This window comes from Protopterus annectens, chromosome 5.part0, assembly GCF_019279795.1.
Source record: "Protopterus annectens isolate FY-2018-M chromosome 5.part0, PAN1.0, whole genome shotgun sequence".
NCBI classification, from domain to species: domain Eukaryota; kingdom Metazoa; phylum Chordata; order Ceratodontiformes; family Protopteridae; genus Protopterus; species Protopterus annectens.
The window spans coordinates 349,140,698-349,168,197 of NC_056735.1; the positions used below are offsets into that span (position 1 = coordinate 349,140,698).

Consider the following 27,500-nt stretch of genomic DNA (forward strand, 5'->3'; position numbering starts at 1 on the left):
TGTTGTGTTGAAAGGTGAAATTCTTCTATCTTAAGCTTTCTTGCAGACGCCTGAAGGTTTTGGGCCAAAATTGACTGGTATTTGGAACTGTTCATAATTCCCTCCACCTTGACTAAAGCCCCAGTTTCAGCTGAAGAAAAGCAACCCCAAAGCATGATACTACCATCACCATGCTTCACCACGGGGGGAATGATGTTCTTTTGGTGATGTATTGTTTTTGCGCCAAACGTACCTTTTAGAATTGTGGCCAAAAAGTTAAACCTTGGTCTCATCAGATCACACATTTTTCCACATGCTTTTGGGAAACGATGTATTGTTCTGCAAATTTTAGCCAGGCCTGGATGTTTTTCTGTATAAGAAAAAGGCTTCTGTCTTGCAAATCTACCCCAGAGTCCAGACATATGGTGAATACTGGAGATTGTTGGCACATGTAGTACACAACCAGTACTTGCCAGAAATTCCTGCAGCTCTTTCAGTGTTGCTGAGGGTCTTTTTTTGGCAGCCTCCCTGACCAGTTTTCGTCTCATCTTTTCTTCAATTTTGGAGGGATGTCCAGTTCTATGCAACGTCACTGTTGTCCCATATTTTCTCCACTTTTTGATGACTGTCTTCACTGTGTTCCATGGTATATCCAATGCTGTGGAAATTTTTTTGTACCCTTCTCTTGACTGATACCCTTCAACAATGAGATCCCTTTGACGTTTTGTAAGCTCTCTGTGAACCATGGCTTTTGCTGTAGCAGGCAACTGAGTAAATGTCAGGAAAGTCCTACTAGGACAGCTGAACTTTATTTGGGGTTAATAAGAGTCTCTAATTGATGGCAGGTGTGTACCCAAGAAGACTGAATGCTGTAATTAAATCAAAAGGTGCTTCAATAAAGTATTAGTTTAAGGGTGTGCACACCGATGCAACCAACTTATTGTACATTTTTTTTTTTTTTATTTTTTTCCGTAACAGATTTGTTTGTTTTTCAATTGAACTCTGCAGGTTATAGGTCACATTAAAGATGAGAAAAGTTTTGAAATGATTTATTGTAGTCTCATTTTTTATATATCACAAAAACCTGGCATTTTAACAGGGGTGTGTACACATTTTATATAACACACACACACACACAGACACACACACTAACTCTGAGATCACATGATGCCGCCCAGTATTCTATGACCTTGCCAGTTTCAATACACATTTAATGAGCATGTTATAGGACAAAAAAGCACACTGCATTTTCAATTCAACTCCTGTGCATTTTGACCAACAAGACAGACCAAACACCCTTTTGAGGTTCATTTATTCAACATGACGTTTTACATGTATTTTTTATTCTATAAAACAAGTTGTCAGTGAAAGGATTGTTCAATGAATATGACATAATAATTTTCGCTTTCAAGGAAATTACATTCAGTGAAAACGCATATAACTACTGTGTGTGCATGGGTACACACGTTTTTATATATGTACATGTACATACGCAAATATTTACACACATACACTTTTTTTGTGGGGGGGGGGGTGGACCTGTGGAAATTAAAAGCAATGAAAACTGTTGTTTCACTATGCATGCTAAACATACCCTTAACGACTTCTACAACCCAGTAGCACCAATTTCTCTCATAAATTCCAAGTGTTATGTCTTACATAGTGCTTGACTGGGACACATTTTTTTCCCACAAGAAAGGACCATTTTTTCCAAGTATTTTTTTGCCTACCTCCCACCCCAACCCCCAAAACCTCCTCAGCAGAAAGAGAAATTTAGTAAGCAGGTTACCTGGTTCCATCCTGTGCACTACAATTCACATCAGCTCCATGTGCGAGCAGATAGCGTACAATCATCAGCCAGCCCCTGGCACAGGCTTCATGGAGGGCACAATAACCTGCATTGTCACGATGGTTAATGTCACAGATCCTGTTTTCCAAACAGTATAACACAACTTCCTGGAAAAGTGTTGCAAAAAAAAAGACAAAGCTTAAGAGATGGGACAGCTGCTAGCCTTAGAATAGACCAGCTTATGTACAGTTACTCTCACTGTGTACAGAAGAATGTTATAGTAAATCTAAGCCTTTGTGGTAGCTTAATTTTTTTGTTTGAAGAGAGATATGAAAATAATAATGGAAAGCAAAGTTTCAGAAAAAAAAACACACTGTAAAATTCTGACCTTATCAGATCCATTAAACATTGAGGTGATCATATCTACTAATTTTTACACCTTACTTGACTATCACTATACATAACAGGCAAAAAGCAGCTATAGGCATCTACTCAATGTATTTTAATTTTATAGCAGTGCTAACCTAATGCTCTCCTGTTATGTTCTGATACCATTATTCTACCTCTTCTAGAAAGGACTTGCTTATTAAGTACATCATAAATGAATGCAAGTTTGCCATCATCATTTTTGCAACAAAAATAAAGAACTACAGCTGTGCACTATGGTTCCCAAATCATTAAGTGAATCCAGACTTTTGACTCTTTACCCTGCATTCAGATATCACCTGTTTTTCAAAACTATATTAGTGCTGGACTCTTTCCATAAAACTTCCTCTCAGAATACTGTGCCCCTCTAACCTAGTCAATTCAACCATTAACAAATGAAGGCAACTATTTCGGTACCAAGAAAGCATGCTACTTCCCATCAACACATGCCCCTTTACCTTAACAGCATTACCTTATCACACTGGGCCTTCTTTCACCACTTTCATAACTAAAACTGCATTACCCACATCTGATGTCTTATCGATTTTCTCAACATTTTCTTTTTCTCTTACCCCCCTTCCTCTGTCCACTGCCTCACACTCTGACAGCAGCATTTTCTGTATCCTAATAAAACCAACCTTCTCTTTCACCAGAGGAGGACTAGGATCTTTTCTTTTTTTGTATTTTTACCCATTTATCTGCCATACAGTTTAAAAGCTCATTCTGGATCTCTCACTGTTCCTTCAGCCCATAATGATGCCCTTCCATAACTGCATTTTTGTAATCCAGGGCTTTTGTCTATTGGGTGATTCAGTTTTCAGGCTGCTTTTTTGCTTTGGAGCTAATCTATTAATTAGATTATTTAGCGCTAGTAATCAAGGAAAAAAAAACAATAGGCTAATAAAAACGATTTATTAAACATGAATCTAAATCCTTACTACAAAAACTAATCAAAAGGAAATTGAGGCAATGAAATAATGTACCGAGAGGTTCTTTGACAGTACTTTTTTGGTCATGCAATCAAGAAATCTAATCCCATAAGAAATTAGGATTCTGCCTAATAACAGATAACTCACCAAGCAGCAAAATAAAATTTGGTATGTTTCTTTAATCTGCTCTGAGCAGCACACCGAATTCCAAAACACACAGTATTTCCTTCTCCTGAAGGATACTTTCTAAGTGGGCTTGTCTATATGATGAAGTAAAGATAACTGTGTCTAGAATGTGTGCCAAGTAAAGCTATGTGATAAACAAAGTGATTTATTCAAGGTCATTAACAGATAATTCTGAGATTGACATAAAGCTCAAACAACAATAAAAGTTACAGGTGCTGAGAGCATACAACTCAAAACTGTAGCATAATAGTACAGTCGTGTACACTTACCATAAATGTAGATGTTCTAGTGTATTCACTGTTGCAGTCATTACATTTGGGTAATCTGCTAGTAGGTTGCTCTCAGTTGGCCTGAATAACAAAGTCTTGGGTCCACCGTCGGTTGCTGTCTCCTCTTCCATGACGTCAGGTCGTCAGGGGTATAAAACATGCAGCCGACTCCATTTTAATCAGTTTTTCTTGCCCCAGATGTCAGGTGCCCCCCAAATGGGAGCAAATATATATATATATATATATATATATATATATATATATATATATGGGTCTACTTTCATAGACCGAAGCGCCACATCACCGACACCCGGAAGACCGAGACGGAATGACCGAACAGGTAGGTTACTGAAAACGCGATATCCCGACAGCTGAGAGACCGACAACGGCAGCGTGTGAGCGCGATACGGTAAGTGTGCGAAAATGAAAGATTTAGGATTGGGGAGCGGACAGGTAAGTGTACGACAGTGAGGGATTTTAGGTTAGGGTGTGGAAAAGGTGAGTATGCGGTGGTGTCGGACTAAGGGTTCCGGTGAGGTAAGTGTGTGGAAGTGACGTAGAGCAGTGTAGGGAAGTGTTAAGTGTGTCAGGGTTAGAATGCGGGTGGAGTGAGTGTGCGATAGTGACGGGCTGAATGTTTTAGGGTGGGTTAAGTGAGTTAGGGTTAGGGTGCAGGTAGGGTAAGTGTGCGATAGTGACGGTGTTGAGGTTTAGGGGTGTGTTAAGTGAGTTAGGGTGCGGGTTGGGTAAGTGTGCGGTAGTGTCGGACGTTAGGGTTAGGGTTTAGGTTAAGGTTAGTGGATATGTTGTTGTGTGTAATGTGTAGTTGACGTTTTTTGTATCGGTGTTGTGGTGTTCGGTATCATGAGTTGTTGGTGTGGTGTGTTTTCGGTTGTTTGGGGTCGGTAACTTGTGTGTCGTGATTACATTCGGTCTATGAAAGTAGACCCATATATATATATATATATATATATATATATATATACATACATATACATATATATATATATATATACATATACATATATATATACATATACATATATATATATATATATATATATATATATATATATATATATATATATATAAACAGCAATATATGTAAATGCACTTTTAGCAACAAACTTTACCTTCATCTTAAAGCAAATACACCACAAAGGCTTTAGAATATAGTGAAGGAAAGAGAAGTTATAGAAAAGGGGGATGGCGGGTGGGTAACCCGGACTGCAACAGTGAATACACTCGAACATCTACATTTAAGGAAAGTGTACACAACTGTACTATGTTCTTCATGCTTCACTGTTGCAGTCATTACATTTGGGTAGAATCCCAAAGCTATGGATGGGAGGATGGAACTAAATAGCATTAGGCGCGGCTAAAAGGCCCTTTAGAACAGCAGTGGCAAAGCCTGCCCTGGATTTAGAGAAGAGAGGCAAATGATAATGCTTTGTGAAGATATGAACAGAGCTCCAAGCAGCAGCTTCTAGAATGTCTTTGGTTGGAACTCCTCTCAGAAAGGCTGCTGAGGTAGAGGCAGCCCTGGTGGAATGTAACCCGATTCCCTTGGGCACAGGTTTACCATGATGCAAGTAGCAGAAACGAATACAGTGGCTTATCCACTTAGAAATAGTCTGCTTTGATACAGCCTTCCCCTCTGATCCTGAAGCAAATGCCACCAGTAGTTGCTCAGACTTTCTTAGAGATTTGGTCCTGTTTAAGTAGAATCTTAGCTGTCTGTGCACGTCCAATGAATGCAGAATCTGCTCCCCCTTGTTGCAGATTTGGATAAAATGTTGGCAAGTGAATAGTTTGGTTAAGAGCCATACTGGATACCACCTTAGGCATAAAGGAAGGATTGGTCCTGAGGGACACCCTGTCCAGGTAAAATGTAATAAAAGGCTCCACAGCCATGAGAGCCTGTAGTTCTGACACCCTTCTTGTTGAAGTAATTGCCAAAAGGAAAGCTGTTTTCCAAGATAAAAATTTTATATCCGCAGTAGCTGCTGGTTCAAAAGGAGGAAGAGTGAGTTTTTCCAGCAAAAATCTGAGGTCCCATGCAGGAGTTGGTGATCTTCTAGGAGGCCTTAAATTTTTGGCCTCTCTAAGATACTGTTTTAGCAGAGGATGAGAAATGATGGGAGGCTCGTGTTGTAATGAGCCGAGATGGCTGAGGCATGGATTTTTATTGAAGAAAAAGATAGGCCCCTGTCAAGCATCTCAGTCAAGTATTGTAAAATCTGAGGGATATTGGTTTTGCTGTGTCCGTTCCTTGTGCTTGGTTCCAAGCACAGAATCTCTTCCATTTATCAGCATAAGATTTTCTAGTACTAGGCCTTCTGGCTTCCAAAATGACATCCATAACAGATTTACTGAGAGGTGTTGTTTGAATAATTACATGATCAGCCATGCTGCAAGGTTCATAGTTTGGAGCTGAGTGTGCAGAAAGTACAGTTTTGTACCTACCATAAATATAGATGTTCGAGTGTATACCCTGCTGCAGTCATCACATTTGGGTTATCCTGCCGTCAGGCGGTCCCGCAGTTGGCCCGAATTCCAAAGTCTTGGTCCGGCGTCGGTTGCTGTCGCTTCTTCCCTGACGTCAGAGCGCCAGGGGTATATCAGAGGCATCCGACACCATTTTCTTCAGTTTTTCTTGCCCCAGATGTCAGGTGCCCCTAATAGATGGGCAAAAAAAAAAAAAAAATATATATATATATATATATATATATATATATATATATAAATAAATGAAAAAATAAAACAAAACCCTTAGGCACAAGCAAATACACCACAGAGGTAGTATAGAATAGAGTGGTAGAGATAAGTTCAGCTAGTTCAGAGGGGATGGAGGGAGGGTAACCTGGAGTGCAGCAGGGTATACACTCGAACATCTACATTTATGGTAGGTACAAAACTGTACTATGTTCATCGTGTTACCCTGCTGCAGTTATCACACTTGGGTAGAATCCCAAAGCTAAGGATGGGTGGTGGAGTCAAACAGGGTTAGAGGAGGCTAGAAGGCCCTGCAAAACTGCAGTGGCGAAGCCAGCTCTAGTCTTAGAGTAAAGTGGTAAGTGGTAATGTTTGGTGAAGGTGTGTACTGAACTCCAAGTTGCAGCTTCCAGAATATCCTTGGTTGGCACCCCCCTGAGGTAGGCTGTAGATGTAGCTGCTGCCCTGGTAGAGTGGGGCCTTATGCTAGCAGGAACTGGTTTTCCATGGTGGGTGTAGCAAAAACGTATGCAATGTCCTATCCATTTGGAAATGGTCTGTTTTGAGATAGCCTTTCCTTGTGATGCTGTAGCATAAGCTACAAAAAGCTGGTCAGATTTTCTGAAAACCTTAGTTTTATCCAAGTAGTAACGTAGCTGCCTGTGAATGTCCAAGGAATGTAGGAGTCTTTCTCCTTTGTTCTGTGGATTTGGAAAGAAGGTGGGTAAATGGATGGCTTGATTTAGAGCCACACTGGATACCACCTTAGGCATAAAGGAGGGGTTAGTTTGTAGAGAAACTCTGTCTTGATGAAAAATGAGGAAAGGCTCTACTGCCATTAGTGCCTGAAGCTCTGAAACTCTTCTCGCTGAAGTAATTGCTAGCAGCAGGGCAGTCTTCCCTGATATAAACTTTAAGTCAGCTGAGAAAGCTGGTTCAAAAGGAGGCAGCGTAAGTTTTTTCCAGAACAAAGTTGAGGTCCCAAGTAGGTGTTGGTGCTCTCCTGGGAGGCCTAATGTTTTTGGCCCCTCTGAGAAACTGCCTTAGGAGTGGATGTGAAAATAAGGGAGGATCCGTGTTGTAGTGAGCTGAAATAGCTGAGGCGTGGATTTTAATAGATGAGAAAGAAAGCCCTTTGTGTAGCATCTCAGTTAAATATTGCAAAATCTGAGGTATGTCAGGCTGAAGGGTATTTTGAGCTTTAGCTTGGTTCCAGGCGCAAAACCTTTTCCATTTGTCTGAGTAGGCTTTCCTGGTGCTGGGCCTCCTGGCCTCCAGAATAACATCCATAACAGCTTGTGAGAGAGGAGCTGGCTGGTTGCTTAGGTGATTTGCCATGCAGCCAAGTTTAAGGTTTTGAGTTGGCTGTGTAGAATCTGATTGTCTTGCTGTGTGAGCAGATGGGTAATTTGTGTTAGAATCCATGGTGGGCCCTGGGCCATATTCCTTAATAGTGGGTACCAGTGCTGGCGTGGCCAGTCTGGGGCAATGAGCATCATTCGGGGTCTCTCCATCCTGACTTTCAGCAGCACCTTTGTGAGAAGGGGTAATGGAGGAAAGGCATATACTGTCAGCATTTTCCAACTGAATGAGAGTGCGTCCACTTTCCAAGCTTGATGGTGAAAAGTCCTTGTGCAAAGTTTTGTTAGCTGATAGTTTTGGGGGCTGGCAAATAGGTCTATGTCTGGGAGCCCCCATTTTTGAGTTATCATTGCAAATACTTGTGGATCCAGTTTCCACTCGTGGGGATCCATGATGTTTCTGCTTAGGTCGTCTGCCAATGTGTTCTTTTTTTCCTGGCAGGAATTGAGCTTGTAATTGAACTTGGTAAGCCAGTGCTGTGTTCCACAAGGTCATTGCTTGCCTGCATAGAGGGTAGGAGTGTGTACCCTCTTGCTTGTTTATGTACCACATTACTGTGGTGTAGTCTGTTCTTATGATAAGCTGTCCTAGATGTAAGAGGTCCTTGAAGGCTGTCAGAGCATTTTGTACAGCTAGCATTTCTTTTTGATTGATGTACAAATTCCTTTGATCTGCAGTCCATATGCCTTGAATGCACCGTCCTGCCATGTGTGCCCCCCAGGCATAGTCCGATGCATCTGTTGTCATAGTTTGCCTGGCTGGGGGGTAAGGAGAAAGGCTGACCCTTGTTGAGGTGACATGCCTGTGACCACCATAGGAACTCCTGTTGAAGGCAGGGAATGAGAGGTATCATTGTTTCCAAGCTGTGGCTGTGTTGAGTCCATACGCTTTTTAGGTACCATTGTAATTTCCTCATATGCAGTTTTGCAAATGGTATTAGTAGTATGCAAGATGCCATGAAGCCCAAGGCCTGCAGAATTTTTCTTGCAGGGAGTTGGGTCTTTGTTGCCATTGCTCTGAAGTATTGAGTTACTTGTAGTTGTTTGTCTGGCGTCAGATAAGCCATCTGGGCCGTTGTATTCAAGCTGGCACCCAGGAATGTCATATTTTGTGAGGGCACTAGTTTTGATTGCTTTTCGTTTACTGTGTACCCTAGGCAACTTAGAAGATGTTTTACAAAAAAACAGGTGTTGTAAGAGAATGTCCTTGCTTTCTGCTTGGATGAGGCAGTCGTCCAGGTATGGGTATATTTGAATTCCTCTTTGTCTGCAGTATGCAATTACTGGTGCCAGGCATTTTGTGAAGACCCTGGGCGCAGTAGATAAGCCAAAGGGCAATGCAGAGAATTGGTAATGGGTTGAACCTGTAATGAAACGGAGGTATCTTCTGCAATTTTGTCTGATAGGGACATGCAGGTATGCCTCCTTGAGGTCCAACGTTACTAGCCAAGCTTTCTTGCCCAACATGGGAAGAAGCTGCTGTACTGTTATCATCTTGAATTTGGGTACTTGCAAGAAGGTGTTTAAAACTGAAAGGTCCAGAATGGGTCTCCAAGCATTGTCCTTTCTGGGGACTAGAAAGAGCCTTGAGTAAAATCCTTGGCCTTGCTCCTGTGTAGGTACCAGTTGAATGTCTCTCATGTCCATGAGAGCTGTAATTTGTTTTTGTGCCTCTGCCCATTGATTTTGTGGCAGGTTTGGCATTCCTTTTATCCTTGGCAAGGTGTGGAAATGGAATCTGTATCCTTGTGAGATGATGTCTAGGACCCATTTGTCCTTTGTGACTATGCGCCAGTTGTCTGCAAAAAGTGCTAATTTTCCTCCCAAGGGAGCTGCCAAGAGAGTTCTGCTGGCAGTTTGAGGTATAAGTCATTGTGCTTGCCTTCTAGTAGTTTGTGGCCTGTCTTCACCTCCCTTCTGTGTTGCAGTGCCCCATTGGCGGGGTTTGTAAGGGATTTGTGCTTGTCCTCTGCCCCTTGGGCGCCTGTATTTACCCCTCTGTGGTCTGTCAGAAGCTGGAAAGGACCAATTCTTTGTTGGCCAATTTCTGCTGAAGCGTGGGGGCTGTACTTGTAAGAAATCTTTGACCGTCTGCATAGATTTTGCCTTATCCTCCATTTTCTTTAAAACCTCCTCTGCTTTAACCCCAAATAAGACCTCCTGCTGTAAGGGTGCATCTAGTAACTTTGCTTTAACATGATCAGGCAGAGATTGTTCCTTTAACCAAGCATGCCTACGTATAACAGACCCAGTAACAGCTGCTCTAGAGGAAGCTTCCAAGGCATCAAAACCACATTGTAAAGTATGTTTTCCCACCTGTTCAGCTGCATGCAACAGATCCTGCATTTCCTTGAATTCAGACTGTTGAGGGTGCGTGCCCATCTTTTGTTTTATTTGAGACATTAGGAATTGCTGGTATTTAAGCATGTGAATTTGACAATTTAGTGCTCTCATAGCTAGAGTAGCTGAGGTGTAAACCTTCTTCCCCCACCTATATAGTGCTCTGGAGTCCCTTTCAGAGGGTACAGGATTTTTAGCCATAGAAGCCTTATAGCCCCCTTGGGACCCTGGGAGATTGACTCTGGATCAGCAACAGGACTTTTGTATAGGAATTTGTGTGAGTCAGGCACTCTATAGTATCTATCTGGTTTGGCTGGAGCAGGAGGCAGAGAATCTGGATTTAGACTAGATTCTCCACAATGTCCAAAACTGGGGGGATAGCAAGGGGTCTGTGCTGGGGGGGTAAAATAAACTCTCGGAGCCTTTTCTTTGAGTCGGAGTAGTCCTGACCTTCCCAGTGGAAATGTTCCCTCATGGTATGCACGGTTTCCCCAAAGGAATAATCTTCAGGGGGAGAAGCCGAGGGAATCGAGTCTTCAGCATCAGAATCTTCATAAGGTGGATAGGAGTAATCCTGTTCCTCAGAGGAGCCTGAGGAAACAGACACTTGATCAGAGGAGGCATAATCCTCCTCTTGTCTAGGCCTTTTGTCGGGGTTGGGAACCCCTGATCAAAGAAATTAAATCTTCAGCCATTTTAAGCATCTGTTTCTTAGGCATAGGGCCTTGACCTGGAGACTGAAGAGTAGTCTTTTTTGGTTTTAGAGGAGTCTTAATCTTAGCATAAGATTTTATGGTGAGAGTAGTCGGTCTGAAGACCAAACCGAAGGTGTTTCTACAGCACCGGCTTCTCCTACTGCAATGTCGTTGGTAGGGCCTAAAGAAATTGGCTGCGTTGGCCTAGAACTCTCTGTTGGAGAGGCCGAAGCGGTCTGGGGATCCAATTCAGCGGTAGCCAGGGGCTGCGTAGGCGCCTCACTGAAAACCGGAGAACCGGCGACTGGCCCAGCCGAGGCCTCGGAGTCTGGCTTGGATCTAGGCTGCCTTTCTTTATCTTTGCGTTTTTTATGCACGCCGGTAGTCGTTTGCTCCGACATCATAGTGTAATTAAATTTCCTACCGAAGTAGTGTCGTGCGAAATCAAAGCGTCGCTTAATAGTTCGCTTATTGAACCTAGCACAAAACAGACAACCAGTGAAGTCATGGTCTGGGCCTAGGCAAGGTATACAAAAAGAATGAAAGTCCTTATGAGGTATTTGCTTCCCACAAGAAATGCAATTGTTAACTTTTTCTGACATCGGACTGAGGCAAGAAAAGGTTCCCCAATGGGGTACTTAGCTTTGAAGACTTCAGACTGAAATTCGATTCGAAAATTAAAAACAAAAAATTATTATTAGAGCGCCTAGAAGTGATTTGGCAGCTGAAACTCTGTTCTTATAGACTTGCAGGTCTCAATGACAGAGTAAGTTTAGCTTGCATTTTGAAACTTAGAAGCATGCAGAGGTAATGTTATTATGAGTACTTTTCACTTACTATTTTTTACTTTTTATCTTTTGTCATTAAAAAGGTTTTATATACTACGTTTTTTGGTTTTAAACATTTTAAATATTATGTTCATACATATTTCCACTTTGTTTTGTTTTTAAAACATTTCCATGGATTTGACTGTTGTATGCAGTAGTACTTTAAGAAGTTCTGAGATCAGTTTTTTCCCACGCATTGACGTCAGTGAGTTTCAACCAGTTGGTTGGGTCCATTCAAATGTATCATGTGTTGTTAATTGTGTATTTAAGGAGTTTTTTTTACATTTGCTACCTTTTGATGTCTGTCTGAAGAAGTTCAGTTTTTTTTGAACGAAAAGTGGATGTTAATAAAACACTTAACATTGGACTTTTTGCTGCTGGTTCTGCTGACGTGGATTTTGTTTTATCTATTTCAGTTTGTTTTAATTTTTCTGTTGCTAAAGTATGGAAATGAAATCTGTACCCCTGGAATACTATGTTTAATACCCACTTGTCCTTGGTAATTAACTGCCAATTTTGAGCATGAAGTGCCAATTGCCCCCCCCCAAGGGGGCTGCCAAAAGATAAGTGCTTGGTGATTGTAGAGGGAAGTCATTGAGTCTGCTTACTGTAGGGTTGTGCTTTGTTTCCTCCAGATTTGGAGGTGGAGGCACCCCATTGCTTTGACCTGTAAGAACCCTGTGACTGGTATCTAGAGCCTTTTGAACACCTGGATTTCCTTGAGCACAGGAAAGGACCAATTTTTAGTAGGCCAGTGCCTACTGAATCTGGGTGGCTGCACTTGTAAGAAATCTTTTACAGTTTGCACAGATTTAGCTTTGTCTTCCATTTTCTTTAAGACCCCTTCTGCCTTATTGCGAAACACAGTATCATGCTGTAAAGGGGCATCCAACAATTTAGCTTTAACATGATCAGGCAGATTTTGCTTCTTGAGCCAGGCATGCTTCTAATCACAGATCCAGTAACTGCGGCCCTGCAAGAGGCCTCCAAGGAATCAAAACCACATTGCAAAGTATGCTTTCCAACCTGTTCTGCAGCATGCAATAATCCCTGTAATTCTTTATTTTTCACACAATCAGAAATCAACACCATTTTCTGTTTCAATAAGCCCATAACATGCTGTTGATATTTAAGCATATGAAACTGGCAGTTTAAGGCCCTAATTGCCAAGGTTGCAGACGTATAAACCTTCTTTCCCAATCTATCTAGTGCCCTGGAATCTCTATCAAAGGGGGTTGGATTTTTGGCTGTAGAGGCCTTTACACCTTTGGGACCCTGCGAGATAGTTTCAGGATCAGAGAAGGATTTTTGAATAGAAATTTGTGGGAGTCAGGAGCTCTGTAATATCGGTCTGGCTTACTAGGAGCCAGAGGTAGGGAATCAGGAGCCATGCTTGATTCCGAAAACACATCAACAATGTCTAATACAGGAGGTATAGCCAAAGGCCTATGCTGAGGAAGAAGAAGGAAATCCCTAAGCCTCTTTTTTGATTCAGAGAAATCCTGACTCTCCCAATGAGAATGTTCCCTTAAAGTATGCAAGCTTTCTCCAAAAGAATAATCCTCAGGAGGGGATGCAGATGGGATAGATTCTTCTGCATCTGAATCCTCATAGGGTGGTATAGAAAATTCCTGATCAGAAGAGGAATCAGAAGAAATGGAAACCTGATCTGAAGATTCATAATCAGTGTCGTGCCTAGGCCTCTTAGCGGGGGGGGGGGGGGTTGGAAACCCCTGATCAAGGTAATTAAGTCCTCAGCCATTTTGATAATCAGTTTTTTAGGCATAGGGGCCTGAGCACGTGGCTCATGCATCAGTTTTTTAGACTTAGAAGGTGTTTTTGATCTTGTTTTTGAAGCTGGCATCGGTTTTATATAAAAATGTTGAGGCCTGAAAACACCCTCAGAAGCCGGTGCCTACTCAGCGGCTCTAGACCCATCCAAGGGAGAGACATCCGCGGGTTCAATACTCTGAGAATCTCGTGGCACACTGGACACTGCATGGGTCTTAGTAGAGGCCTGCGACTCAAAAGTAGTGGGTATCAGGGGCTGCGAAAGTGCCTCAATGAGTACCGGCGAACCAGCGACTGGCTTAGGAGAAACTTCGTCGGTTTTGGACCTCGACGGTCTGTCTTTTTCTTTGCGTTTTTTGTGAACTCCGGTAGTCGGATTGCTAGCCGATGACATTTCAGGGTAATTAAATCTGGATACAAAATATTTTGGAGCAAAAATATACCGACGCTTAATAGTGCGTTGGTTAAATCTAGCACAGAACCGACAGCAAGACACATTATGATCTGGGCCTAGGCAAGGAATACAGTACAAATGAAAATCCTTATGAGGTATTTGCTTCCTACAAGTAATGCAATTATTAACTTTTACTGACATCGTTAAGGAGTAAGAAAAAGTTTCCCCAACGGGGTACTTAGCTTTAGCTGAAGACTTTGGTTCTGAAACTCGAATGCGAAAATTTCAGGAGTCGGCCGACCGGCACTTGCGAACTGCTTCTGCTTCGGGCACCATGTGGCAAGAAAAACTGGTTAAAATGGTGTCGGCTGCATGTTTTATACCCCTGACGACCTGACATCATGGAAGAGGAGACAGCAACCGACGCAGGACCCAAGACTTTGTTATTCAGGCCGAATGAAGGCAACCTGCCAGCAGATTAACCAAATGTAATGACTGCAACAGTGAAACACGAATAACATCTGGTCTCAATACAGCACTACACTTAGCAGAAAAAACGCGATCAGTATTGCCTCGTCTGGAGTTATTAGATCACGCAACCACCCATTTCAGTCATATAAAAGAGAACAAGGACCTTAACGTCTGCAATTACTGTACTACATTTACTTTTTACTATCACTACCTACAAGGTTTAGTTCCCATACCCTCCACCATTTTCACAGTTTTTAAATTACCTCAATGCCACACTCAATATACATTTTAGCTACCTCACCAAAAGGCAGAAAACATGTAGTGAGTACTTCTTAACCTGTTAGAGCAAGAAATCTGGAGACAGCCATACACAATCGGGAGACAAAGGACCAAAAATAGGGACAGATTTTAAATATTGCTCTTACAAACTTAGAAAGTTGATTGAATAACAGGTTTTGAATTAGCATGAATTTTCTGAAGGGTATGAAGCCTGAAACTCAAATGTCTATCATTATACTCTGACATGAATCCTCAATGGTTTACTAGAAAACTACAACTTTAAGAGTTGTTGTTGTGTCTTTTGGCTTTTCCCGGTTAGGGGTCGCCACAGCGGAACTCCAGTCCACTAATGATTGGTAGCTGATTTTTACATGCCGAGTTACCAGCCTGACGCACAACCTTCAACGAAGGTATGCCTATTCATGCATGTCTCCACGCAGAAGATGCTCTAGCTAAGAATCGAACCGGACAGCGTCTTACTGTTAGGCGACAATGCTACCGCAGCACCACCACTGCGGGTTACAACTTTAAGAGTAATGCACCAAATATTTGAGGCAAAAACCTGGATACTCTGAAAATCTGCATAGTTGAAAGAGATGATGTAGTGCCAAGACACAAGTAAGCTTTTCTTCACCCCACTTTCAGACTTGCACATAACAAATGACAAAGAAGTTTGGATGTATGTTATGACTACATGTGAACTATGAGGCATGTTTCTTCGCCTTGGTAACATATAATAATGCATACTTCTCTTAGCTTCACTGTAAATTAGAAGTTATGTACTTACCATAACAAGTTGTCCATTTTCATTCTTCTTCACGGATGGGTCTCAGATCAGATATCCAATCCAACTTGGCCGCTTTCCAAGACTTCAGGATCAGTGTCTTGAGCTCCTCCATCTACCCATAATGCACCATACCTTCCTCAATTCCCCAGATCAGGTTTGCTGTCTTATAACCAAAAGGATTATAGCAATACTACAGAGAAAGAAAGATCTGAGGTTGAAATCTGGAACCCACAGTTTTCAATTTTTTTCCAAGCATGTCTCAAAGGCAACACACAGAAGTACCACAGAAGTCACAGGAAAATAAAGTTGAATTGAATTGAATTTAATGAAGCGCTTTTCGTCTGTGGTGTACACAGACTTCCTCAGACAAGAAGTATTACAAACTACATTTAACTGAACAGCAGCTTAAATATACAGCAGTATTAAGTCAAAGGTTCAATTAACCAATCAGGCACACCTTGAACCATGAATAAAAATTTTTAAAGTTAAAACGCAAGCTCACAAGACTTGAGTTCAATCACTCACATTATATTAAAATTAAAATTAAACTAGACAATCATAAAATCAGCCAGTTGTTAGCCTAACATCTAAATAGGCACTAGTCACTACCTGATGTAAACAAGTGCAAGTCACAAAACAGTTCGAGTGTGTTACAAACTCATAAAGGCAAAAAGACTATCTAAACAGGTTCTTAAGTTTAAGAAGGCTGCTAATAGAGCAGCCTTCATTAAGACCTGGTAGAGCATAGGCATTTAATCTAATTTGCCATCGCAATTCAGGCGCCTCTAATAATAGGTGTACAGGGGCTCCTCTGATAGTGTCATGCATTTGTTCTATAACCATAAACTTAAAATGGTGGTCTTTATGCTGGATGATGTGTTTAGCAAGAGCATTTTCATCTTTAACTTTATTAATTGCATATTGATGTTAAGTAGATCCGATCTTTTAATCTATTTCGGTTTTACCTACATAAAACCTGTGCATTTTGGCATAATGCCACATAGACCACCATTTTAGAGTTACAAGTGCATCTGCAGCTAATGTCATATCTAACATTATCAATGTCGAATCGGTTAGATTCAAGAATGTAGCGACATTGATTACAGTTTTGACATTTGAACATCCCAGAATGGGTACTCTGCGCTCAGGTTGTTCCAACAACATTTTCATATTTTACCCTTCTATATGTAACCTCAGGTTTAACTCCCAGTTTGTTCAAAATTGCAAGGTTGGAGCGGAACAAGTTCCAGTTCTTAATAATAATGTCCATAATAGACCTACTACTTGGACAGTATGTAAGAATTAATCTAGTGTTATTATTGTGTATAGGAGTAGTTCCACCTATACATTCTAACCTAGGCTCGGCCAACCGGTAGAACTGATGTTCAGTATAGGTTTGTAAAACCACTGGATCTTTGTTAATCACCTCATTGACTAAATTGCCTAGTAAGTTAGCGGATAGCCTCTATGAAGGAACATATTCTTAAGTAAGTCACATTCCCTAAGAAAATCATCGTCCAGGCTCACCATCCGGGCTGCTCGTGAGCTGACCCTTAACCAGACCTTTTTGGTAGCTAGGATGGCAGCTACTAAAATGAAGAAAGAATTAGAGTAGGTAGGCTTTCTATATATACTGGCCACATATTTATTCAAGATGTCATTTTAGCCAACCATACATCTAAATAGGCTATTGCCTCAGTATTGAAGGAAGAGGTAAAAACTAAAAGTCAGTGGAATTATTAAGTAAATTTAATAATAACAGGCTATCAGCTTCTTCACCCTCTAATAAAATAAAGATGTCATCCAGGTAACGGTGTAGTACTTGATCTTGGACACTACTACCGACTCATTATTTAATATGTTCTCCCTTTCCCAGTATGACATCACTATGTTGGCCAAGCTGGCTCATGAGGACCCCATAGCCACCCCAGTTTTTGTAGATAGAAATTCTCTCCTAATAAAAATAGTTGTTATAAAGGATCAAGTCCAACAGTTCAATCACAAGGGATATTTCATGGGGGCACCCTTACTCTTAAGGAAGAAGGCCACCCAGTCCAAAGCTGTCTGCAGAGGTATACAAGTGTATAAATCCTTGGCGTCTATTGTCAGGAAATTATACTCTCTACTGAATGGAATGTTGTTTAACTTATCAAGAAAGACCAAGAATCTTTACAGATTTGCTCTTCATCCTCAAGGTACTTCTGCAGGATAGTATCAACCAGCTTGGCACAAGGGTATGTAGGAGCAGCCCATCAGCAGTGGGCGCATGGTGGATTAACAAGATCCTTGTGGATCTTGGGTATACCAAAGATGCAGGGGTACCTAGGAAATAATGTGGTAAGGTATTTGTGTTGACTTTGGTTAAGTCTACCCTCAAAAAACATTTCGTCCAAGGAACTCTTAATTTTATGATATGCATGGTTTACCTCAGACCTTGAACTAATCGTATCGCATCATTAGACAATAGGCCCAACATCCTGTCAAAGTAGTCCAATTGATCAAAGACTACAACCCCACCACCTTTATCGGGTTTACAGATTCTTAAGGAATGTAACTTAACATATTCCAACAGGGTCATTTCAGACTTCCCTAAATCGTTAGTACATTTACTTAAATGCAAATTACTATGTCTTAAATCAAGTTCACAGGTGGATTCAAGCGCTTGTACTAATGGGTGCAGAGGTGGGTTAAACATGCTAGGGACAAACATATCAGATGGAGCATCCTGACTGAAACCACAAGTTTCAAACAGCAGATTAAAGTTCAATTTACGAGCAAACATCTTAATATCAATGATGGTGTTCACTAGATCGAACTTCTGTTGAGGTACATAGGTGTGTCCCTTAGATAAAAGGTCGGCCAGTTCATCAGGGATCAGCACGTTGGAGTAATTAAAGATATTAAAGTCACCAAGTTGGTTGGTAGAAATGACTGGACCCATACGTTGGTTAATGGGGGGAACCACAGTATCAGTCTCTACATCCTGCAAGTTATCAATAATAGACAAAGGTGAAATGACACAAGGAACCTCGTTAGCACCCCAGGGATAGCACCCTGTTTGTTGGTAGAAAAGTGTACCTGTTGCTGGCCCATGGTCGTAGTGTGAGGACCCTGCTGTTGTTTACGGTTCATAAGTCTCTCACTCCTATCCCTAAGCAAAGGAACAACTTGCAGCAATCTTTTAAGGGGAAGCAACAGAAACAGTTTTTTCAGAGGCAGTAGATACCAGGAGTACCTTTCACCTGGCTCTACCTCTGTCTTCTTGCCTTATTGAAGCCTCGGCTTGTGTGGTAAACGAGGTTCCTTGTGTCATTTCACCTTTGTCTATTATTGATAACTTGCAGGATGTAGAGACTGATACTGTGGTTCCCCCCATTAACCAACGTATGGGTCCAGTCATTTCTACCAACCAACTTGGTGACTTTAATATCTTTAATTACTCCAACGTGCTGATCCCTGATGAACTGGCCAACCTTTTATCTAAGGGACACACCTATGTACCTCAACAGAAGTTCGATCTAGTGAACACCATCATTGATATTAAGATGTTTGCTCGTAAATTGAACTTTAATCTGCTGTTTGAAACTTGTGGTTTCAGTCAGGATGCTCCATCTGATATGTTTGTCCCTAGCATGTTTAACCCACCTCTGCACCCATTAGTACAAGCGTTTGAATCCACCTGTGAACTTGATTTAAGACATAGTAATTTGCATTTAAGTAAATGTACTAACGATTTAGGGAAGTCTGAAATGACCCTGTTGGAATATGTTAAGTTACATTCCTTAAGAATCTGTAAACCCGATACATGTGGTGGGGTTGTAGTCTTTGATCAATTGGACTACTTTGACAGGATGTTGGGCCTATTGTCTAATGATGCGTATACGATTAGTTCAGGGTCTGAGGTAAACCATGCATATCATAAAATTAAGAGTTCCTTGGACGAAATGTTTTTTGAGGGTAGACTTAACCAAAGTCAACACAAATACCTTACCACATTATTTCCTAGGTACCCCTGCATCTTTGGTATACCCAAGATCCACAAGGATCTTGTTAATCCTATGCCCACTCGTTGATGGGCGGCTCTCCTACATACCCTTGTGCCAAGCTGGTTGATACTATCCTGCAGAAGTACCTTGAGGATGAAGAGCAAATCTGTAAAGATTCTTGGTCTTTTCTTGATAAGTTAAACAACATTCCATTCAGTAGAGAGTATAATTTCCTGACAATAGACGTCAAGGATTTATACACTTGTATACCTCTGCAGACAGCTTTGGACTGGGTGGCCTTCTCCCTTAAGAGTAAGGGTGCCCCACCCCATGAAATATCCCTTGTGATTGAACTGTTGGACTTGATCCTTTATAACAACTATTGTTTATTAGGAGAGAATTTCTATCTACAAAAAACTGGGGTGGCTATGGGGTCCCCCTGCGGAGCCAGCTTGGCCAACATAGTGATGTCATACTGGGAAAGGGAGAACATATTAAATAATGAGTCGGTAGTAGTGTCCAAGATCAAGTACTACACCGTACCTGGATGACATCTTTATTTTATTAGAGGGTGAAGAAGCTGATAGCCTGTTATTATTAAATTTACTTAATAATTCCACTGACTTTTTAGTTTTTACCTCTTCCTTCAATACTGAGGCAATAGCCTATTTAGATGTATGGTTGGCGAAAAATGACATCTTGAATAAATATGTGGCCAGTATATATAGAAAGCCTACCTACTCTAATTCTTTCTTCATTTTAGTAGGTGCCATCCTAGCTATAAAAAATGTTCTGTGGCTAAGGGACAGCTCGTACGAGCAGCCCGGATGGTGAGCCTGGACGATGATTTTCTTAGGGAATGTGACTTACTTAAGAATATGTTCCTTCATAGAGGCTATCCGCTTAACTTACTAGACAATTTAGTCAATGAGGTGATTAACAAAAGATCCAGTGGTTTTTACAAACCTATACTGAACATCAGTTCTACCGGGTTGGCCGAGCCTAGGTTAGAATGTATAGGTGGAACTACTCCTATACACAATAATAACACTAGATTAATTCTTACATACTGTCCAAGTAGTAGGTCTATTATGGACATTATTATTAAGAACTGGAACTTGTTCTCCAACCTTGCAATTTTGAACAAACTGGGAGTTAAACCTGAGGTTACATATAGAAGGGGTAAAATATGAAAATGTTGTTGGAACAACCTGAGCGGCAGAGTACCCATTCTGGGATGTTCAAATGTCAAAACTGTAATCAATGTCGCTACATTCTTGAATCTAACCGATTCGACATTGATAATGTTAGATATGACATTAGATGCAGATGCACTTGTAACTCTAAAATGGTGGTCTATGTGGCATTATGCCAGAAATGCACAGGTTTTATGTAGGTAAAACCGAGCGTAGATTAAAAGATCGGATCTACGAACATCAATATGCAATTAATAAAGCGAAAGATGAAAATGCTCTTGCTAAACACATCATCCAGCATAAAGACCACCATTTTAAGTTTATGGTTATAGAACAAATGCATGACACTATCAGAGGAGCCCCTGTACACCTATTATTAGAGGCGTCTGAATTGCGATGGCAAATTAGATTAAATGCCTATGCTCTACCAGGTCTTAATGAAGGCTGCTCTATTAGCAGCCTTCTTAAACTTAAGAACCTGTTTAGATAGTCTTTTTGCCTTTATGAGTTTGTAACACACTCAAACTGTTTTGTGACTTGCACTTGTTTACATCAGGTAGTGACTAGTGCCTATTTAGATGTTAGGCTAACAACTGGCTGATTTTATGATTGTCTAGTTTAATTTTAATTTTAATATAATGTGAGTGATTGAACTCAAGTCTTGTGAGCTTGCGTTTTAACTTTAAAAAATTTTTATTCATGGTTCAAGGTGTGCCTGATTGGTTAATTGAACCTTTGACTTAATACTGCTGTATATTTAAGCTGCTGTTCAGTTAAATGTAGTTTGTAATACTTCTTGTCTGAGGAAGTCTGTGTACACCACAGACGAAAAGCGCTTCATTAAATTCAATTCAATTCAACTTTATTTTCTTGTGACTTCTGTGGTACTTCTGTGTGTTGCCCTATTGCTGTGAATCCTGTTATTTTTTTCCTGGTTTGTGCTGTTTAGTACTTGGATGTCTCAAAGGCACCAGGCTGGGAGAAGCCTGGGAGAAATGTGAGGAAGAAGGAAAATGGACAACACGGACACCTAGTTATGGTAAGTATATAACTTGTAAATCTGACGTTATCCTTTTCACTCTTCCTCACTGATGGGTCAGAGTCCCTGTGATCCCCACATGATTCCTGGGTGGCCCTCAGGGAAGGATGTGCTGGAGCACGGTCGAGCCGAAGGATGCCCTACTCCTAGAAATAATATCCAATTTATGATGTGAGATGAAGGTGCGAGTCTTAGACCAAGTGGATGCAGCACAAATAATCAATTGAGGCTTCTAAAGAGAAAGCAAATGAAGTACCTATAGCGTTGGTGGAATGAGCTTTGGGAGGTCATGACAAATCTATACCTTTCTGAGAATAAATTAATGAAATACAGTCCATTGTCCATTTACTTAAAGTGATACCTAACCTGACTGGTTTGTTGAAAAAGAGACAAACAGTTGATCATACTTCCTATGCATATTTGTCCTCTGGAGGTAGAAATGTAGTTGCCTGTGAACATCTAGGAGAAGCAAAATACATTCACCTTTGTTTGAGAATTTGGGGAAGAAAACTGGTAACTGAACGGATTGGTTAATGTTAGACTCCATGGCCACCTCAGACAGGAAGGACGTTTTTTTCTTTCTTAAAGATACCCTATCTTTAAGGAAAATTACATAAGGAGGTCTGGCAGACAAAGCTTGAAGCTCCGATATTCTCTTAGCGGAAGTAACAGCTACAAAAAGGATCGTTTTCCAAGACATTTCATGTCACAAGAATCAGCTGGTTCAAATGGCTTCTGGGTAAAACCCTGCAGTACCAACATGAGATCCCAAGGGGGAGAAAGATCTTTTTTTGGAGGTTCAAGATGAAAAATTCCCTTCATGAAAGCTTTACATAATTTGGAAGAAAAGAGAGAGAAGACCCTCTTCCCAACATGAGAGTGGGATATGGCAGTCAGCTGAAGCATGAAGGTAGAGTAACTGGCTCCTTCCTGAAAAAAAGAGTGCCAAGAAAAAGAGAACTGAAACTGTGGATGCTGAGAAAGTATCAATATTCTCCTGTGATGCCCAAATTAAGAACCTCTTCCACTTGCTATTGTAAACCTTTTTAGTGGAAGCCCTCTAAGAGGCCAGGATAATGTCATGGGCAGACAAGGTGAGCCTGGAAGTGAAGAAACCATAGGGGCAGTTTTAGGGTGTGATGAATGGAAAGCTGTCTTTCTGATGGGTGAGAAATGAGATCCTGTATGGGATCCAGAATCCAAGGCCAATACATCAGGTGAGACCAAAGGAAGGGGAACCACATCTTGTGAGGCCAGAAAGGGGCAATGAGGACTACTGAGATCTTCTACCTGTTGGCCTTCTGTAGGACTTTCAGGGTCAACAGAAGTGGAGGGTAAGCATAAAGGAAATCTGGGGGTCAGTCGTGGACTAGAGCATCCCTCGGTGACTATCCCTTCAGGGGGATCAGAGCAAAATACTTGTTGCACTTGAAGTTCAGAGGAGAGGTGGAAAGGTTGCTACAAGGTTGACCCCAATGGTTGAAAATCTTGTTTGCCACTGACAGGTTGAGGGGACCACTCGTGAGAAGTCAGAATGGACCTGCCAAGTCTGTCCCCTAGAATAGTGGTTCTTCCCGGAATGTGTGTTGCAATTAGAAAGTGGTCTGAAGATATCGCCCATTCCCAAACTCTTACAACCACTTTGCACAGCAGGTACAAACTGGTTCCACCTTGTTTGTTGATGTACCAGACTACTGACATGGTGTCTGCGTGAACTGCAATCATCCCCAGACAGAGAATATCCTGAAAGGCTTGCAACGTTAGAAGGACTACTTCTCATCTCTAGGACACTGACATCCAGATTGGTCTCGATGGATGACCACATGCACTGGACCATCTTCCCTTAGTAATGCCCCACCAACCCACACTGGGAAGCCTCCGTGGTCACTGTGGCTATCAAGTGGGGGGGGGGGCTGCCGCTATACAGGTCATCTGACTCCATCCACCAATGCTGATGATCGAAGACAGTTTTATGGGAACTAAAAGTGGTTGGTAGAGGATGGGCCATTGAACCGTTATTGTCCATTGAAGAATCCTCATAAAGAACCGTGCTAACGGAACTAGAAATATTGTAGCAGCCATTAACCTTACAGCCTGTAGAATAAATACTGCAGGAGGAGAAGGTAGATCTAAACTCCAGAACCTGTTGTCTTAGAGATATTACCCAATGCATCAGTAAGGAAGCCACTTATGTCTAGTCCAATTGTGTTCCTATGAATTCTAGGTTCTGAATGGGAGACAAGTTTGATTTTGCTAGATTTATCATGATGCCCAAGTGGTTGAAGACCTTTACTAGATAATCCCTGGATTGTAGCAGTCAATGCCTTGTTGGTGTAGTAAGCTGCCAATCATTTAGATAGGGAAACACCTGGAATCCTTTTAGCCTCAGGTGAGCAGCTACTATTGCCAAACATTTGGTAAACACCCGGGGGGGGGGGGGCTGTGGTGAGTCCAAAGGGCAGTGCCCTGAATTGGTAAGGACTGGCTCCCAGCTGAAAGCACAAGTGTCTTCTGGAGCGCCTATCAATTTTGATATGATAGCATGAGTCCTGAAGATCCACAGAGCACATCCAATCATCCTTGCCCAAAAGTGGCAGAATGGACTGAACTGTTAACCATTTGGAACTTTGACTTCTTGAGAAACTGATTCAAGTTGCTGAGGTCTAGAATAGGTCTTGAGTCCCGTGTTTTCTTCAGCACTAAAAAGAAGCAAGAATAAGTTCTGAATCCTCTTTGTTTTGTCGGGACCTCTTGGAGGACTCTTTTTTTGTATAAGTTTTGGAACTTCTTGAATAGCATGCTCCCTTTGACTGGGTGGGTGGGGTATGTTGGGGAGTCTCCTCCTAGGACCTGGAGGTAACAAGGTAAAGGGAATGTAATAACCTCTGGATATAATGTTTAGCACCCAAGTGTTTGTTATGTCTGTCCAGGCTTTTAGGTGCAAAGATAGATGCCCCAACGACTGCCTCCAGAGATGAATAACTGGGCAATGCTTCAGGAGCGCTGATAGGACCTGTCGTGTAAAGGCTCCCTGAAACCCCGATTTTGAGCCCCCCCCCCCCCCCAGGGTAGCATCTGCCATTAAACCCTCCTCCTCCTCTGCCTTTGGAGGAAGTGTCCCTGTATGGGTCCAAGAAAGGTTCTCTAGACTTAATAAACCAAGTTTTCTTCCCTCCTCGCTGATTCCTAGAGAAGATCCTCTGAGGGGGTGGAAAACTTTATCCCTATGGCAGACAAGGTCTTCCCTTCTTGCTCACTGCGGGTTAGTGTCTTTCACGGACGGTCCAAACAAAGAGGAACCGTCAAAGGGGGTCATTAATGAATGATGCCTTGAAGGATTCCACAAAGTCACAAAGCTGCATCCAGGCATTTCTCCTAATGACTATGCCTGCACCGGCTGCTCATGAGGTACCTTCTGCCATGTGCGAAATCAACCTCATCTAGGAACTTGCAAGGGAGGAAAGAGCAGCCAGTTAGGATGAAACCTTTTTCAAGTCCTTCTCCGACATGGTCTCCACAAAAGAGTTGGTTAACTCATTAACCAGGTCTCCCTGCAATCGGGTGAAGTGCGCCAAACAGTTTAACCACCTCAGGGTGAAAGTAGCTCAGATGTAAATGCACTTTCCATATCTCTCCAATCCCCTAGACTCCTTGTTTGGCTAGCTCCTTTTTTGTGGCTGCTGCAACAATAGCATCTACCAGAACACCTTTATTCCAAAGTGGATGATCAGAGGGCAGGCTAAGGAACCTATTGGGCCCCTTAGGAATAGGCTGGACCGTGTCTGGTTCCTTCCAGGCCTGGCGGGAAACTAAATCTATTAGCTCATCTGCAGAGGGAAACACCCAGGATGTAGATGGACCTACCCTGAAAGCCTCCAGGAACACCAATTCGTCAGGTGGATTGGAGGACCAGCCACCTTTCTGCCTAAGCAGTTCCAGGACCTCTCCAAATGAGACACCATCAGGTGGTGATCGAGGAGATCCTTCTCCCTCATTGAAATCAGTGTCCTCAATGAGAGACTCCATAGGGGAGTCTATGTGCCTCCTTTTACAGTTTTTCTTTTGAGGGACCTCTGTAGGGTGTTCTGGGGTGGTATCGGAAGAAGAGGGACTCCCTGCAGGCTCCTTGAGATAGACTGACCTAGGGCAGGAGTGATGGGCTCAATGATCAGATCCAATGAAGGACGGGGCAGAACCTGGGTGTGAGGAGACTACTCTCTAATTCTAAAGAAAGCCCTTTCTGCAATCCGGAAGGTCTATGGACCCTGGGAGACCCCCTCCCTCAGAGCCGAAGTCACCAAAGGGGAAAAAACAGAGCCTCCCACGGATCTGAGGCCTCCTGACAGAACTGGACCAGAGCTGTCAAAGGCCAAAGCCCCAAGGGGAAGTGACGGATCTGACAAAACTGAGGGTGAGGGCAACCCCCTAGAGCTGGCGCCGACATCTGGGATCTGGGACCTGCTCTGATCCAACAAAAATGGAGCAGGGCTGGTCAGGGATATAGTCAGAGTTGAGGAAGGAAGCCTTCTCCCATCAGACATTGACTCTCTCAGGTATGCAGGCTCCTGAGTTTCTGAAACCAGAGGTAGGAGAAGGAGCACTCGCAGATCTGAGATGGGACGGAGATGACAAGACCCTCATCTGGATCTGCACCCTGAAGAACTTCTGCATTATACTGTCTGTATCGGGCTTGGTGAACAGTCAAGCTTCACTAAGACCTGGAAGATGCTGAGGAAGCATGCCTTGATTTGGATGGAGTATGAAGGACCTTCGAGGGAAGAACTCACCTGGAAGGTCAGTGTACAGCTCCTAACCACCAGATCCAAAGCTTTGGGACCCAAGGAGAAGATGTCTGGAGCGGGGGATCCTGAGATTACAATTACTCTTTCCGGACCAGTAAATGACCTAGGATCCATAGCTGACTTAGAGGTGCTTGAAGCCGAGAAAATGGATCTGACAAAAACTTCAGATCCAACACATGCTTCAACATGCTCAGAGCCACACACGACAGATCCAAAGAATTTCTGGAGGCAGTCAGATCCAATGTAGACTGATCCGAGATTTTAGGTCTTTTGCGACTATGCTCCTAAGAGTCCCTTAAGGAAGCTGAGAGGGAGCTCTTGGAGCCAACATGTTTAGGGGGGGGGGGGTTGAGCCCCAGAAGTGAAGGACACAGGCAGTAAACCCTTTAAAATAAGTTTGTTCTGCAGTCGGTTAAAGCTCAAGGATTGAAGGCCGCACAAACAACGCACTCCACATCTAGATGTCCTGGTGCTAAGCAATAGATGCACTTTTTGTGGCCATCAGCATTACACTTCTTGTGGGCACAAGATCCCGCTCTCTCGAAACCTGTTGGTTTCTTACACATGACCAGGGAGACAGAGAGAAAGAGAAGCCACAGAAATAGGTGCACACAGACAGACATACACGGGCAACAGGGAACCCCAATTACTACGAATAATAGCCAATAACTATATTAAGTTTTAAACTAGAAAAAAAACTATTTTTTAAACAGAATAGGAGTGTTTTTTTTTTTTTTTTGTTAACAGAATGGCAGAGTGCCAACGGCACGAGAGAAACTCTAAAGTCTCCAATGCCTGCAAGAAACAAATAGGAGGGCAAAGAAATAAAGAATCCAAAAACTATATGGAAAGAAAAACATTTTTTTTTCTAATTCCTCTACTTATCTCCAAAAAGACAAACACCACTTGAGACTGGAACCACATATGGACACAATGTGCGACAAAACAAGATCTGGGGAGTTGGGGAAGGTACAGTGCATTGTGGGTATAGGGAGGAGCTCGAGACTCCGATCCTAAAGTCTTGGAAAGTGGCTGAATTGGATCCGATATCGGATCGGAGACCCATCAGTGAGGAAGAAAGAAAAGGACACCAATCAGATCATACTGTTCTAAAACCCAATGGAAACACAGGTGTTTGAGGTGACAATTACACTATATTAACATGTCATTCAGAACAGCTTTCAGAACTACAAGATTCTAACTTCTTAGATGCAGGTATTTAGAACATTTTAAATCAGC

The 27,500-nt window shown here is 42.1% G+C and overlaps 1 protein-coding gene across 2 annotated transcripts in view; it reads right to left on the bottom strand.

Annotated features, from left to right (window-relative positions):
* The window catches only part of BCOR (BCL6 corepressor), a 588,412-nt gene that overhangs the window by 168,217 nt on the left and 392,695 nt on the right, over positions 1-27,500 (bottom strand). For both annotated transcript variants that reach the window (XM_044072315.1, XM_044072314.1), the window contains exon 10: positions 1,769-1,935. In XM_044072315.1, coding sequence (XP_043928250.1) covers positions 1,769-1,935 — 167 coding nt within the window. The remainder of the gene's footprint in view (positions 1-1,768; positions 1,936-27,500) is intronic.